We start from the raw sequence: 18093 nt of genomic DNA on the forward strand, positions 1-18093 counted from the left end.
ATACATCTGTGAAACTATCACCCCAACCAATATAATGAACATTTCCATCACCCCTAAAAGTTTTAATGGGCCCCTTTTTCATCTTTCACTGCCAAACCTGCTCTTCCTTTCACCGGCAACCACTGATTTGCTTTCTGTTGTTATTATATGTTAGTTGGCATGTTCTAGAGTTGTTTCTTTTTTTTTAACCATCACAGATAGGACTTTGTATTTGTCATTATTCAAAGTCTGAATTTTAAACAGATTCTTGGACTGGTGGTTCACATCCATCAGCTCGTTCAACTTTAGCACCCATCTCATCCCCAGTAGCTTTTCCAGAACTACTACCACTATCGTGAAGCTCCATGAGTTTTCTCAGTTCAGACTTGGGCTTCTTCAGGATTTTTACTTTTCTCACGAAGACATCATGGAGAGGATAAATAGGTTGGCAAGCCTTTTCTATGTCTTTTCCAATGCTGTCTGGAATCAATTTCCTGACCACTTCTTCCAAGTCATTCATTCCTCTGTACCTCTTGGGTCATGATTTCCATCATCTTCTTCCGGATTTGGTGGACCTGTTGGTGATGAGTGTAAGAGGTCTTCTGTATCTGATTGTTGCATTTGTTAGTAAAACCAACACAGAACAGATAAAGCAAATAACCATTGGTAGTCTTGGCATCAACATGCACTTCAGTCACGGTCTGCAATTTTTTGACCATGAAACACATTTTGTCACAGGTAAGATCCATGCCATGAAGTTAGTAAGGCAGGCAGTTTTTGCCCTGAACATCTTCAGTAATCAGCTTGAGTTTTCTAAATGCAACTTCATCATTCTGCAAATTTGCAAGACTCACTTCAAATACACGAACTTGAGGCCATCAGATGTAATTTTGGTTCCTTGAGTCCTGGTGACTAGTGTTTTTCCAGTGCTTTTTATATGGAACATAGCTGGTGATTTCATGCCATACCAATCTTTCTTAGAAAATGGATCAGCCATTTTCTTCTTGGCTCCCTTTTTGCTGCCCTTTGTAAGGTGCTTGTCAACCACCATGGTGTTGCTCAGAGAGTCAGAAAGGCTCTAGAGTTTTATATAAATGGAAGCATGCAGTATATACACATTTTATTGGTGTGGGTTCTTTTACTCTACATAATTATTTTAAGATTCATCTATTTTTATGTGTGTGTATGAATAGTTTATCTTTTTTATTGCTGAGTAGTATTTCATTGTACAGATAAACCACAACTTATTTATCCATTCACATAATGATGGACATTATTAGGTGACATTATTGGATTGCTTCCAGTTTTCAGCTATTACGAATAATGCTGAAGTTTTTAGCTATTATGAATAAAGCTGCTGTAAACATTGAATGTGTTTTAAAAATTATCTTATTTTCAATTTTTACCACTTTCTGGCAATCAAGGCTGTCAACTCTTAATCATACAGCACTGTTTTTATGCACCTTCCCTAACAGCTTGGTAATTAGGAAGGCTATGAAAATACTTACTTTTAAACCCATTTCCTACATTTTAACCATCTTACTCAATAGAGGTATTCAGTATAGGAAAGAAAAGTTCTCATTTTGAATTTGAAATCCAAACAGCCTGGCCAGTGTTATCTTATCTTTTGTGATATCGTTAAATAAAAATTTTAAATGTAACTGAATTGAAACCTTTAGTCCTTAATTAACCAAAGTGCTTATGCAAATACTTTCCTTACTGTAATGATGTTGTGATGAATATTTTTCTAAAGAGAATAAATGTTTCCTAATGACCATATTTTATTTCCATAAGTAAATGTGGCATTTGAAGTCTTATCTTAGTCACCAAATTTTCTCTAAACAAGAAAACATAGAAAAGATACCATAATGCCATACTTAAAAAAAAAATAATCAAGACACATAATCTAATTTGCATCTTTTATTATTGAAAAACCTTTTTACTGTTCCTATTTTTATAATTAAAAAAAATCTCATGGCTTTATGGAGTGACTTTTAAAAGGAATGTTTTATATGTAATAAAATTTCAACCTTTTGAAAACATTTTCTAAGCAGTCTCCATTTTTAAAGGAAAATATGTGAAGCTTAAAATATGTTGCGCTGTTCCACTTGTGTGTTCTTGACAATAGGCATGTTTATGTATATGTATATGTGTGTGAACATACATATACTGTGACACATACATATATTTAAAACATCTTTCTATGGTGATAAATACTACCAGTTTATGATATAATAATATTACATTTATAGTTTATTAAGAATGGAATTTTAATTTTTAGACACTTTCATTTAAAGTATCATTTCTTTACCTTGATATCAAATATATAACCTTGATATATATACATGAACAATTCTATTGATGTGTTTTCTAAAAGGTTAATCTTATCACATAACTTTGAATTCTTTACTGAGAACTTTTATTATGGACTGAGAAAAGGTTTCCTTTCCTAGTAGAATCTTATATATTCAAGTATTAAGTACTTTAAAATATGTAATCTTCTTATGTTTGGTTATTGATTTATGATTTTGGAAGTGATATCTTCAAACTTCTATTATTGCTTCTTATTACAGTTTAAAGCTAATTTGATTGAATGCCTTTGATCTTTCTGTGACTGTTATTTTTTTTCTCTTATTAAAATTATAATGAATTTTGGTAGTATTTGAATAAAAACACTTTTGATGTTTTTTTGGTGGTGGTTCCTATATCTTTTTTTTTTTTTAAATCAGTAGAAAGCTTTATTTGCCAGGCTGAATCATAAACTAACATTATGATGTAGGCTAAGTAAAAAGCTAACACCAACTTTTTCTTTCAGATCTCTATAAAAATGGACTCCAAAGAGCTAACTTTGTACCATTCATAGCTGTCCTGAAGGTAAAAAAAAATCACTTACTTCTGTTCGCTAAGATCATATTGATTGATAATCAAGGGCTTCAAGCATAATTAATTTTGATTTTTAGATAGTAATAGTCAAATACACCAAAGGAGAAAAGAATCTTTTTTATATAATTCATCCATATGTACATTGGAAAAATTATAAAATATAGTCTAAATTATTCTTTAACTGAAACATTTGATAGTTTGCATTTTATAAATTGCTCATAAATATTATAGTGGAATGTTTAAACTTATACATTTATTTCTGAAAAAAATGTTTAATGTTCCCTGTTTCCTTCAGGTTAATGGCCATTATTAACATGTTTTCCCAGCTATTAAAGTTGCTATTCTAGAATAGCATTATTACAAAAATATTCTAATATATTTAAATGTGATTGCCATCAAGTTATCATGAAATTATGTCAAGTTGAGGCACATAAATAGTTTAAATATTTGTGTGTATCATCACTGCATAGAGTTTAAAATAGTCTTCATTACAATATGATTAAGAATAAAATAGTCTCCTTTTTTACTGTTAATTGTAAGTAATTTTTTGTGTGATTATTTAATAATTCCACATTCTACCAATATTTATTGAGAACCTACTATGTGTAAAGTGCCACATTAGGTGTAATGGATAATGTAATTATGAAATAACCTGTTTCTTGCTCACAAGTCATTTATAATCTAGTTGAGGATGTAAAATGTATACAAACACTTATAACAGAAAGCAAAATATATAGTAAGTACCAAAAAGAAGCATAATTATGTGCCAAAATATAATTTCCATATTTTCGGTACATAATTTATCCTAGTCCCTATCAACATATCTGAAGAAAGGATAAAGTTTTTTTTCTTTAAAACAGAACTTCAAAAATTCTTACCAAGAGGGAGGAATTAAAATATTTTATCTTCAGATATCCTAAAGACATAGTCAGACAATGTTTTAGACATGTATAATACTTTAGTTGGAATTATTGTTAGTGCCAAACTTTATTCCCTGTGCTATACTTAGGAGAATTCAAACATCTGTTTCCTTGACCAATTTTAGGTTCCCAAAGGATCTTAATTTCTCTGAGCTATTTATAGATGTAGGAAAATGTACTTTTGGAAGATTTATGCTGCTAGTAATTTTCTTCCCTTTATATTTATGTCTTGTATTTGGGGAGAAGGTAGGCTTGCAGTGTTTTCTCCATGCTAGGAATCCAAAGTAATATGGTATACATAGATACCAAAATATAAACAAGGAAGCTAAGAAAAATAGATGCTAAAAATGGTGACTTCATATAGCATAAATTCACAAAACATGAAAAGAGAAGGCTCACAGAATGAAACAAGGTAAGAAGTTCTTAGGGAACTTTGAGCTGTACTTCTTCCCCCCCCAACTTTTTTTATTTTTTGGCGAGTAATTTATCATATTTCAATATATAATATTAATAGCACTACTAATAGGCAACTAAATTGCCCAGACTGAATTTAATTTCCTTTTCCTTTTGCACTCTTAATTTTTTTTGAAGAGGAGGAAAAACCAGAGATAGTATAGAATTTGAAATTGAACATGAACTGAAAGAATAATATACAATTTGAAATTGAACAAAAACTGAAATTCCCGGGAAACTGAAAACCAGATTAGATGAGAAAAGATCTAAAATGTCTAACTTATTCAAGAGACTTTTCACATACAATAAAACATCAACTCAATGAAATGAAAACTAGAGTTGGTTTCCCTGGAGCTTTTCTGTTGGGCATATGAAATTTCCCTTGTAAAGAAAGGTTGTTTCTTTTTTTTCTTTTCTTTTTGAGAGTCTTGCTCTGTTGCCCAGGCTGGAGTACAGTGGCCCAATCATAGCTCATTGCAGCCTTGAACTCCTGGGCTCAAGCAACCCTCCTACCTTAGCCTCCCAAGTAGCTAAGACTATAGGTGTGTGCCACCATACACCTGGCTAATTTTGTTTTTTTATATTTTGTATTTTCAAAAATTGTTTTATAGAGACAAGGTCTCACTATGTTGCCCAGGCTGGTCTCAGACTCCTGGCCTCAAGAGATCCTTTTGCCTCAGCCTCGCAAAGCACTGGATTACAGGCGTGAACCAATGTGCCTGGCCCAGGTTGTTTCCTATTAACTTAAATGACATTTTGCCTATACACAGATGCTAGTGTTTTCTTTATTTTGGCCCAACTGAGAGAAATGTATAGGAGAAGTTTATCTTAAGACAAATAGAGAATCTCTAAATCTCTCTAAAAAGAGATTATTATGAACAAGATAGAAATTTATTGAGAAAAAAGTACATTGTAAAAACCCATTTTTTCCTTTATGTTACTCTCTATAAACCAAATGATAACAAATTTGTAATTCACCACAGAAGGTTGTGATTTGTTGCTTGGGGTATTTAAAGATAACAAAACTTATATAATCTCTTAATAAACAATGATATTTTCATAAGATAGCAGGAATGATGTGGAGTGCTAATATGCTATTCAAAGCCACAAGTCTATCAACACATGAATAAATAAAATGTTGGATATCCTTACAACAGAATATTATACTGCCTTAAAACAGAATGAAATTCTAACACATGCTGTAATGTGGATGAACCTTGAAAACATTATACTAAGTGAAATAAGCCGGGCACAAAAGGACAAATACTATATGATCCACTTACATGAGGTACCTAGAAAAGGTAAGTTCATAGAGTCAGACAGTAGAATCGGGGTTACAAGGGTTGAGAGGAAGGAGGAATGGGGAGTTATTGTTTAATGAGTACAGAGTTTCTGTTCTAGATGATATAGAAGTTCTGGAAATTGATAGTGGTGATGGTCGTACAACATCATGAATTAGCATAATGTCTTCAAGTTTTATCCATGTTGTAACGTGTCAGAATTCCATTCCTTTTTATGGCATAACAATATTCCATTGTATGTATATGCCACGTTTTGTTTCTCCATCCATCAATGGACTTTTGGGTTGTTTCCACCTTTCTGCTATTATGAATATTGCTGCTATGAACATGTATTTTCAAATATATTTTTGAGTCCCTGCTTTCAATCCTTGTGGGTATATACCCAGAATTGGAATTGCTGGTTCCAATAGTAATTGTATATTTAATTTTTTGAGGAACTGCCATGGTGTTTCCCATAGCTGCTGTACCATTTTACATTCCCATCAGCCATAAACAAGGGTTCTAATTTCTCCACATCCTTACCAATGCTTATTCCTCCCCCCCCCTTTTTTTGATAATAGCCATCCTAATGGGTGTGAAGTGGTGTCTCATTGTGGTTTTGATTTGCATTTCCCAAATGATTAGTGATGTTGAGCGTCTTTTCATGTGCTTATTTGCAATCTGTTTATCTTCTTTGTGGATCTTATTTAAGCTTTCTGTTTTAAGTAGATTTTTTTGGACATTATTCTGGAAGGAGAAGGGGAAGCACTGCTTCCCTTTACTACTAGATATAGGTGCCAATCCAGGTTACCTATTTGGCCTTTATTGACACCTGAGGTGGGACGTGGGGGGTGCTCCTTGTGACCTGTAACTGCTGACAAGGGTGTTCCAACTTCTCTTGTGATCTCCACTGATGTCATATGGGGAGGGGGATGCTCATTACCGTCAGGCTGGCTGGGATGAAAGTTCCAGCTCCTGCCTAGCCTTTCGACATCACCCTGGCAGTGGTGTTGGGATTCCTCATTACAGCCTTGTAAGGGTGGACTTCTAGGCTTCCCTCAGCCTTTGCTAGCATGGGTGATAGGTGGAGCCACGGTTTTTCTCTGTGGTGTTTGCTTCAGCAGAACAGTTATTGTCTAAAAGTTTTCTCTTTTGTTAGGTTGCCTTTTTCCTGGTCCTTTGGCTAAAGAGAGCAGACTTCTGTTGGGGCCTCATTTGTCTGTGTCCATTGGCATTTTTGGGTTGCTAGACTCCTCAGCTACAAGTTTGGGATACATGAGTCAAAACGAGCCCCCTTGGCTGGGCACAGTGGCTCATGCCTCTAATCCCAGCACTTTGGGATATAGGAGGATTGCTTAAGGCCAGGAGTTTGAGACTAGCCTGGGCAACGTAGTGAGACCACATCTCTACAAAAAGTTAAAAAATTAGCTGGGCATGGAGGCATGTGCCCTTGGCCCCAGCTATTCAGGAGGCTGAGCCAGGAGGAGGATCGTTTGAGCCCAGGAATTTGAGGTTACAGTGAGCTGTGATCACGCCACTGTATTCTAGCTCTAGTGACAGAGTGTGACTCTGTCTCTTAAAAAAAAAAAAAGTTGAGAAATCAGGAAAAAACAAAATGGATTGAAGATGTGTCCTATCTGTAGAGGCCCTTATAAAAAGAAACGAAATGGCAGGCATAGGAAGGAAGCAGCAGGAACAGGTAGGAGAGGCAGAGATGAACTAACAAGTAAAAGCATATGATGAATATACTTTGGAAGAACTACCTGAGGAAATGGGAGAATTTTTCAGATAAAACTTTTAGGAACTTTAAGAAAAATTAAAGAAGTCATAGTACTGATGAAATAATAGATCAGAGATGAAATAACTATAAGATTAGATGAAAAGTAAGCTGGCAGAACCAAGAAAATAGATTGAGGGTGGACACATTAAAAAAATAAAAAGCTTCTTAGAAAAAGCAAATTATAGAATCAACACTGCTGAAAATAAAATCAGTGATAAAGAGACCAGATTTATGAAATATCACACAAAAATGAGGCTGGAATAATGAGATGAAAATTATTACAGGCCAGGTGCAGTGGCTCACACTTGTAATCCTAGCACCCTGGGAGGCCAAGGTGGGAGAATCACTTGAGCTCAGGAGTTCAAGACCAGCCTAAGCAAGAGCAAGACATTGTCTCTACAAAAAAATAGAAAAATTAGCTGGGTGTGGTGGTGTGCACCTGTAGTCCCAGCTATTCAGGAGGCTGAGGCAGGAGGGTCTCTTGAGCCCAGGAGTTTGAGGTTGCATTGAGCTAGGATGATGCCACTGTACTCTAGCCAGGTGACAGAGCAAGACTCCATCTCAAAAAACTAAACCAAACCAAACAAACAACAAAAAAAAACTATTACAGAGAAGATGCTAGAAAGCAGACAGTAGAGATCTTATATTCACATAATTCATGTATCTAAAAAAGAGAACACAAAGGTGAAACAGAAGAAAACTTTCATGAAATAACATTGGATTGAAAGTCTAGATTAAAAATGCTCATTGTATATTTCCCAAACCTCATCAACAATAATACATTTTTTCTGAAGCATAACTGAACTAACTTCAAGGATAAAGAATCTTACAATCACATAGAAAAAAATCAATGTGGAAAGAAATCAAGTTGGTCTAAGATTTTTCTTCTACAGGTAGATACTATGGTAGAATTGAATAAAATAGTTTTTACTATATTCAATTTTTTAAAAAAAAATGTGACATCTGGTCAGCTAGGCTATCACGTACATCTAAGTCCACAGTTACATATTTTTGGATATATGATAATTTAGGAATTATAGTCCTCATGAAGCTTCCTGAACAAACTCCTTTAAGAGTTTATGCCACCAGTCAAAATGAATAACCTATAAATGGAGATATTGTGGTAAGAAAAGATTGGTGGTCATTGAATTTGATTAAACATTGTCTTATTCTGGTCTATTAAGTCAGACAATAAAATTTTTACCATATCACGTGAGAATGTCTATAATTGAGTTAACTACAGGATGCTAAAAAGTATAGAAAAGGGGCCCCAACCCACACTAGCAGTTTCCATGGAGGAGGTGGCACGTGTCGGGAGGAGTATTTCCAAAGAGCAGATGGTGCTCAGACTGAGACTTAAAAGACAAATAAGTTGTCAGCCCAAGTGGGAAAGGGCATTTGTCATGGAGGAACAAGCCCATGGAAAAGACATAGAAGCATGAGAATTGTAAATTAAAAATTGTGTGATTAGTAATCAGTTTATTGAGATTTCTATAAAATACTGTCACTATTCTGTTTACTTGAAGCTTGGAGATTTATTTAAAACTCAGCTTCTCATTTGTTTATGTATTGTCTATGGCTGTCCACAGTGTAGTGGCAGAATAGCTGCAGCACATACAGTCTTCAAAGCCTAAAATATTCATGCTCTGACCCTTTACAGAAAAAGTTTGCTGACCCTTTATCTGTACAATATACAAAGGACAAACAACTGTTTAAAATGACTTATGTAAATAGCACATGTTTTCCTATAAATTATGACTTGTTTTATGTGGTGGAAATCATGTGTCAGCATAGATTCATTAGCAGGTTTTGGAGAAATGGCATTTCAAGAGCTTGCTGGATAAATGGTTGATCGAAGGGAGAAAGCTTGGGTGAACCAAAAGCCAAAAGGGTGGTCCAGTATCAATTTCAAATAATTTAGTAACTTGAGAAAAAAATATCAGCTTTCTAAGATATGTCTTCAATTTTATACATTTAAAAAGAATAACCTGCCTTAAATGTACATTCATTGAATAATATTTATTAAGTATGATCTCATTGCATTGTAAACATTTAAAATTATTGTGGTTAAAAGGAAAAGAGTACTAGTTGATATTTTGATCAGAATGTTTCTTGGGTTAATTTCAATTAGACTATTATTATTGACCTTCTTGAAGATTAGATTGGCTGGCAAGCATTGCTATTCTCATCTGATCAAGTGCCAGCAATTCATAATATTTTATACAGGTGTTTTATATTTGGGTAAAAATCTGTTCACTTGCATCAGTGACACTTCCATAAACCATTTTGTTTGGTTCATCCCATAATGAACCCTAAAAGATAAATGCTATTCATAAGTTTTAAAGTTAAAAAAAGTTTCAATGTGAATTTCATTAACTTTCTTTTTATGATTTTCTTTTTTTTTTTTTTTGAGACAGAGTCTCACTCTGTTGCCCGGGCTAGGGTAAGTGCCGTGGCGTCAGCCTAGCTCACAGCAACCTCAAACTCCTGGGCTCGAGCAATCCTCCTGCCTCAGCCTCCCGAGTAGCTGGGACTACAAGCATGTACCACCATGCCCGGCTAATTTTTTCTCTATATATATGTTTTTAGCTGTCCGTATAATTTCTTTTTCTATTTTTAGTAGAGACGGGGTCTCGCTCTTGCTCAGGCTGGTCTCGAACTCCTGAGCTCAAACAATCCGCCCGCCTCGGCCTCCCAGAGTGCTAGGATTACAGGCGTGAGCCACCGCGCCTGGCCTTTTTATGATTTTCTTAATCCATTTAACAGTGTGAACAAATCTAAAATAATCCCCCCATTGGAAATATCCCTGTGCAAGATTTTGTGTAGTGTTTTTGCCACATGGTGATAGATTCTAATATCAGTAATTAAGCACTTTGATTCTCATTCACAATGACAGTTTTGCAAGCTTCTTTCTTTTTCATGTCTTCTTAAAATTAAATGTTAGGTGATTAGTATATTACTAAAATAATAACTGTAGGCTGGTAAAAAATAACTAACAAGGCATTCTACAATATAATTTTCTCTTTGATGAATTTCAGTTAGATAATGAAATTAGAGACAAATAAGATGATAGTATTAACTATTATAAATATGAATTTTCCTTTTCCTGATAAAGAATTGTCCATTTGGAAAGCATCTTAATCTGATTTAACATTTGTTTTGGATTTAAATATGCAACACATAAAGATACTTTATAATCTAAGATAGTGACAGTTTTGTTATTATTATTTCAATTTTTGTAATATTTGTTTAATGTTCAGGTAATGACTTCGTGTCTTCTACTTGATTGTTAATGTTTCTTGACTGTTGTGCATCCTTTAAAACTTTGAAAAAAAAATTAGCTATATACTAGCCCTTATGTTCTTGTTTTATTTTTTCCAAGGATTCTTATCGTGATAGTGAACTCCTTGAGAATATTTCCATGGTGTGATCTTTAGTTATAAACTTTAGAAAAATTGTTTATAACCCTTAGACGAAATGCTTCATTGTTCAGCCTTTGTCTAGCCACCTGAATTAGGATTTATAGACTTGCTAAATAAATGTATATTTGCCATTTTTTCCTGCCACAATTTTCATTTTATTGGTGAAATTGATTTGTCAGTTTGTTCTTTATAACTTTCAATACTAGAGCTTTCAGAGTGCTAAATAATCAGAATCAGCCTTTGAGGTCAGTGTCAGCCTCACTGACCTCCCCTGTGTTGTTACCTGAGTCAGGCTTGCAGGGATTAACCCTTTGTTAGTGTGATAATGTCTTTACTTATGAGTTGGCTTTTTAATACTTAAGATTGAAAAAAAACAAAAGACAGAACAAAAGTAGCGGACTGAACTCCTGAATTAAAGAGTTGTGACTTTCCCCCACAAACTATTAAAGTGTGAATTTGAAGTCTAGTATTTAATATTTTACAATACAAAATGACCATTTGATTATAAAATATTTCTATAAATACCAAATTTTAGGCTAAAAAATTTAAGGAAATCTACTGAAGATATTTGCATAAATTAACCTATTTCATATGTGTTTGAGAAAATATATTTAAGAAAATTGGTTAGAGTAACAGGCCCTAAACTTTATTTGTAATGAGATTTTTGTGCTGTGTCCTTGAAATTAATAAATATCTAGGATAAAAATTATTGTGATGTGAATTTAAAGTGTAATTCTTGTCCATCTTCCTAATAGAATATAGACCTTGTGTTAGTCAGAGCCTACCTATGGAAAAGTAATTTTGGGTGTATGCCTTTTAAAATATTTTCTCTAATTATCTTATATAAAATAAAAATAAGGATTTCTCATAAAATATATAAATTATATATTTATATTTAACTGGACTACAACAAGCTATTGCTTGCATATAAAATATATATACTGTTTAGGACTTGAATTCTCTTCTATCAGAATAAGTAGTTATTTTTGGTTAAATTATAAGATATCAATTCTTTGATAACAAAAATGGTTTAAAGGAAATGTGTCTTAAATATGAATTAGTTCTTTGAATCATGAGATAAATTAGTTTAATTACACGTGGCAATTTTCCTGGCTAGTGATGTAATGTGAAATAAAATTCTCCCTTTCCCCTCCCTGAAAACTCAAGCCAATTAATAGAACTTTTAAGCTCTTTGTCATAGGCCACCATGGAGGTCTGCAGAGAAGAACTTTAATCCAATAAACATTTCATTTAGATCATGAAAAGAAAGCATGAGGAGAAGCTCCTATAAGAGAGGGTGTTACTATGATTCCAACCATGAAGAGATGTGAGGAATTTGCCAAATTAACCAAGAGGTCCTCATATTGAACGCATAAATGTGTCAAAACTAACAGAATCATTATTTAATTTGCTTGAACTCTATATTGAGGAAACTCTAAAAAGCCACAACTGTTTTCTTCAAAGCCTTCACTGTTGGGCTGGATGGACAGGGCAAAGGGAGGTTGTGAGAAATCCAGATAGCAAATAACACTGGCCGAAGCTGGTCAGAAAAGGGAATAGATAATTAGGCGTAATTAGCGTGTATGAATCGTTGTCTCTCTGCCCTTAGCTTGAATAAATTTTGAAGAAAAAACCCTAGTGGTGCAAATCCTTTGATGTAGGAAGAGTCATTGTGGCTTGGCAGCATAAAGGCAGTGTTTTATACTTTTTACATAATGGTTGTGATACAGAAAGAGTGAATGGACCCTGCACCCCCCTGTCTGCTTTATACCAAGGACTTTTGGATTCTCTTGAAACAAAATGCATCACAAGTTTTCAGTTGTTCGTAATGAGGTAGCGGACCTCATCAGGGCTCAGAGGAAGCCATCTTTAGCTTTTGTTTAAATCTTAATCACAGTTTTTTTCTTTCTGGGAAATCTGTTTTCTTAAATCAACACTTCTTTTCCCTTCTTTGCTTGCACCTCCAATAGGAGAAAGGAATAATGCTCAGGAAAGCTAAATAGAAAAGTTAAACAAAAATTATCACATAAAAGACCTATGCATTTTTTGTGTTTTTAATCCCATAAGAAAAAGATGCTTGCTGTATTCCTTTTTGCCTTCAAATCAGTAAGATCCTAGTAAAGTTGTTTTATAATAAAATGTGTAAAAAAACAAATAGGGAATAATTTTAGATTGGTTTTTGGAAAGAACTTATTTTCAAATTGAAATTACAAAAAGTAAAATGTACGTATGTCAGTATTTCACAGTATTTAAGTTTTCAGTGAAAATCGGTTTGGTTAAAAATATTACACAGTAGATTTATTGTAAGCTTTATTTATTTGAGAGGCATAGTTGGAAATATAGGTTTGGGAACCTAACTCTTGTGTCCAAAATTGTCTATTTACCCCATGTCCACTATTGGAAAGTCAAGAAATTATTCTTGAGAAAACAATGCATTTATTTTGAAATTTTCTGAGAGAACTGAAACAATAAATCACCTAAAATGCAGTATCAGTTTATTCTGATAGTCAAATTATGTTCGCTTTGTCTATCTAAAATATTTTAAATAATTAGTTCTCAGCAAAAAGAGAAATTAGCTATTTCAAAACTCTAAAGTAAATCAGGTATTTTGCTGGGGGAGGAGGGCACTAAAACAATTTTCACTTTATCCTTAACATCAAAATAGTACCTCTAAGTGAGTTTTATTTTTCTGATAAATTTTCAACCTCTCCCATCAGCTATTTTGGAATTACATTTAAAAAAAATCTATCCTTCAGATACTGAAGTGCTCAGATTTCCTTCTAATTAATATTCTTCTTTTAACATATTTTAATTATAAGACTCTGCAGTAGTCATCAGTGATCCATTCCTCAATGTGTAATCTATGAATCTATTTTTATAAGTGTTGCTCTGCTTTAGAGTAGTTTTATTATGACGTTTTGATTCTGGATAGACTTCTTTCAAGCCACAATGCTCTGAGATGCTTTTGGCTACTTAACCCATTTTGCATATTGTGCCATTTGTAGAATAAAGTAGCCTTTTATACTCGAAGTTGATTTGAACTCTGAAAGGCAACACCTGAACATCTCACAAAACTGGATAATTATGGCTGATTGTGTTTTTCAGGTATAGGTCACAGGAAATTCATTTGGGGTAAAGTATGTACAAAGCTAAGAAATATGCAGATTTTCTGTTGTAGGATTGTGTAAAAATTATTTACAGTTAATACTTGCATAAAGGTTAGAAAGGTTGATGAAGTGATATTTAGTTTTGCTTTACTATTCACTGCATGTCAGAATGTAATTATGACTGATTCATGAAACTGTCTTAGAAACGAACCATCTTTATTAAAATGCTGATCAAGATAAGAGCTGACAGTAATAAAGAATAGAACATTTTAGTCTTGTTGCTTTTGAATGATTGCTAATTACCCCAGAGGTCATGTATAGTGCTTGGTAGGATTCATTGACATTATTTCTTTTAAGTCTGCTGTTTCAACAACATCTGAGAATGAAGACACAAACTGTGTGCACATTGAACAATAGTTTGGCCAAGTTTTTAAGGCTTCAAAATATCTAAGAAATCTTTTTTTACTATTAAAAATTTAGCTGTTCTCTATCAAAATTGTAGTATATTAGGGGTACATGGTCCAAAATACTTTGTACATTCATTTACTATTGACTGTATCTACACTTCCCATTTTTAAGTTGGTATTAAATAGGTTATTGAGACAGAATCATCTCTAAATATATACACTAGCATATAAAATCAGTAAGAACAAAATGTATTTTAGCACTAAAGTTAAAATACATATGAAGGACCCTTTAATGTATAATCATACTATACTTTTACTATCAGTAGAATTCAGATTGTTTTTGTTTTTATTAAATCTGAACTTTATAATTTGTCTCTAAAGATATGTGCAAGTCTTTATAGTATATTCCTGAGCCAGTAATGATTGATAGGATTAACATATTATAAAATATAGTTGAAGTTGATTAACTGGATAAGCTGTGACATGATATCCAAAATAACTGAAATCTTTAAAGTTCTTAACTGAAAGTAGAAGAATGTGGAACATATATATATATGTATATGTGCATGTATATATGTATGTGGATAAATGTATGTATACACAAACAAGACAATCATATCTCACTTTTTTTTGTGGTTTCTATGATTTAGCAGAAAAAAACAATGGGTTAAGAAGACAATCTTTGTGAGTCTGGCTCTGTCACTGACTTTGGGCAAGCCTCTTAAACCTGTTTGAGCTTAAATTTGTTTTCATCTGTAAATGATGGGATTGGACTACAAGATTGCTGAGGCCCTTATGATGATATGAATTTTCAAGAAGATTAAGTTTCAGAATTTTACTTGTAAAGTATTTCTTTAGAACTATGATGATTTTCCCCCAAACAGTATTCCAAATGTGGTGTTAGAGTCTTAGGCTAGCTAGCCTACAAAAGCCTAATTGCTCAAATATTATACCATTGTAAAATAAAGTACAAGAAAGCAACATTTAGATTTCAACATGTCTTTATGAAGTGCTTAGTCACTGAGAATACAATGATGAGTATGTTACTGAGTTGAATCTGCCATCAAGGAAATTAGTATGTTTTAGTAGGGGCAATAGATAAATAATTATAATATAGGAAAATATTACACTATAATATTAGAGATATACAATTGTTATATATATAATATAGAGTGAGGAGAAGGGATTAACTGTGTGTTGGGAGGTTATAATCCCAGTAATTACATAAAATAGCAATATATTAAATTAAAACCACACAGTTTAAATAAGTTTTCCACACTTTCTATGATGCTGGCAATTGTGGAGAGTGAATGAATGAATGGAAATTTATGTGAATTCTGAATGGATTCCTGTATGTGTTTACAAATTTCAGAGGTTGATGAAACTGGAGCTTTGTCATGTCTTTTGTTATCTTTATATGGATGTATCACTGTCATCACTCTTGGTTTAATAGTCATGTTTATGATTTTGTTTTTACTCCAGTTAGAATGAAGTGGAGATTTTCTTAAGAAAACTGGACAAGGCTCAGAAGGGAAAAGGGAGGGCAGAGGAAGAAAGCTAAAAATGGTTTCAGTGTATGTAGAAGTTACCTGACATGGAATTAAATAAGGTATAAATAGTGAGAACCAAGGAATATAGAACAAGGCACAAAAGAAATTCTTTTTGAGAGGGGCAGTAGGAAAGGGACAGTACTCCAGGTTGTAACCTGGAGAGCCTGTTTAACTTCTGGAGTGTCCTCATTGTGTGTGGAAAGCAAAATGCAAACAGAGGGTCACACATGGAAGGCATTTTATAATTGCCTTGCAAATTCTAGTTTTTCAACATCAAGTAAATTTACCCACAAGATTGGGTAAATTTGGGTAAATAAGGAGAGTGCCTATAAATAGCACAACCAACCATTCACACTTTTTAACAACTGGTGAAGCATTGACAGACTAATCATAACAAATGTTGGATTGTGATCAGTTGCACCATACTGGTGTATGCTAGCGAGTACCAGACTTGCCTGTCAATAAAAGTGTGTGTGTGTGTGTGTGTATACTCACACGGTGTCAGTGTTTGAAAGGATCTTAGAAACACTTATCCTACCATCTTATTATATAGTAGAGACAACTGAAGCTCATGTCTGAGATTATCTTACCTAAGATTGCCCAGCAAGTGGCAGACTGAGGTCTAGAACCCAGATATCTTGCTTTTTATTGAGAGTTCTTCCCACCAAACCATGTTGTACAACATGTGTGTGTGCATATATGTATGTACATGTATATACACGTGTACATACATACACATGTATTCATATTTACGTATTTCCGATCTTATGTCTTTGGTGTAGAATTAATATTCTCAGTTGCTTTTTATCAATAAGGAACTCTTTATTTTCTTTTATAAAATATAATCTTATTAATCTAGCTTTAGTTATACACAATGATAAATATAGTGATATCCAAGTCTTGTTTTTAGCTAATAACTTAAAATTTACTCTTTAGATCTTTTACCAGAGATAAGAATAAGTTGTAAAATTGACTAAATTTGTCTCCTTTTCATCTTCAGATAAAAGTGCTAATGAACAGTGAAATGACAAAAAGTTGAGCAAATACAATGAACAAAGAGCAGAATCAGAGTTTAGAATATTCATAAATGCTATCCTCAGTGCTGAAACTCTTAATAATGAAGTCTCTGAAATAGACAAGGGTCATTTTTTAAACTAAATATTTTATTGGGATTTAGCTTTTCTTCATTATTCCAGAGTTGTGATTATAGTGTAAATGAATCCTATGCATTATAGGCTTTGTGTATTTATAGCAGTTTTTTTATATATATATAAAAATATTTTCCAGCTATGATTATTTGTACAAAATAAGGAAAAATCTTGTGGGTAAATTTACTTGATGTTGAAAAACTAGATTTTGCAAGGCTGTATATAAAGTGAGAATTTCCTATGGCCTGAAGATGTATTGCACAGTTCCTTTCTGTGGGAGAAAATGAAAGCTTATAGGAGCTGTCATTGTGTGTTTGATAGCATGGTTATAAAAAAGATTCTCAAAATGTGTATGTATCCAACGACTTCTTTCCAGCATTTGGTATGTTACTCTTACATTTTTCTTCTTTTCTCTCAGGAATGAGGACTCTAGTTTTCTTGGCTAAAGTAAACAGGAGAAGAATGGAATATTAATTAAAATTCTGTTTGTTATGACAGAGCTGGAAATGTATAATGGTTGTGATTTCAATAAGGCAGCTATCAGCTTTTTCCAAGCACCACTCTTTTGGGACAATACATGGAGTTCTCTGAGATCTTTCCTTTTGTAAAATTTCATGAGATAAATGAATGCAAGTTGGGCTAAAAACTCCAAACATCGCATAAGTACAGATACACTAAATATTGAAAGCTCCCCCTTCACCACTCTTCCCTCTCCCTGTTTCTCTCCACCTTCTATCCTGTCTCATTCCTACTTCCCTCCCCGGGAGTAGCCACTGTTAAAAATTTTGTTTGTGTCTTTTCAAGCATTTTTCTGTACATTTGTATGTATACATATTTGTATATATGCCCAAAGGTATAGTTTTGTTTTGCTGTAAATTAATGGAGTAAGAGATATGTCTTAATCTGAGTTATGCTTTTATCCCTTGGAGATATCCTGGAGATCTTTTGATATTATATATAACTCCATCTCATTTTTAAAAATGGCTGTACTATTATTTTAACTGTCACGTGAGTTGTATTTAACTCATGCTGTTTTGAGCCCAGGGCCTCATGAGGCATATGTAACTCACATCTCTTCACCTTGGGAGCCACAAGAATTGTTTTGCAAGTTGCATACAACTCAAACACAGAAAGCAATAAAAAATAACAAACTTTCCATTAAAT

At 33.3% G+C, this 18093-nt stretch overlaps 1 protein-coding gene and 1 pseudogene across 4 annotated transcripts in view; one reads left to right on the forward strand and one right to left on the reverse strand.

Annotated features, from left to right (window-relative positions):
• The window catches only part of AFG1L (AFG1 like ATPase), a 166523-nt gene that overhangs the window by 74171 nt on the left and 74259 nt on the right, over positions 1-18093 (forward strand). For all 4 annotated transcript variants that reach the window (XM_045544129.1, XM_045544130.1, XM_045544131.1 and 1 more), the window contains exon 7: positions 2795-2853. In XM_045544129.1, coding sequence (XP_045400085.1) covers positions 2795-2853 — 59 coding nt within the window. The remainder of the gene's footprint in view (positions 1-2794; positions 2854-18093) is intronic.
• Positions 236-1015, reverse strand: LOC123633136 (annotated as a pseudogene).

This window comes from Lemur catta, chromosome 2, assembly GCF_020740605.2.
Source record: "Lemur catta isolate mLemCat1 chromosome 2, mLemCat1.pri, whole genome shotgun sequence".
NCBI classification, from domain to species: domain Eukaryota; kingdom Metazoa; phylum Chordata; class Mammalia; order Primates; family Lemuridae; genus Lemur; species Lemur catta.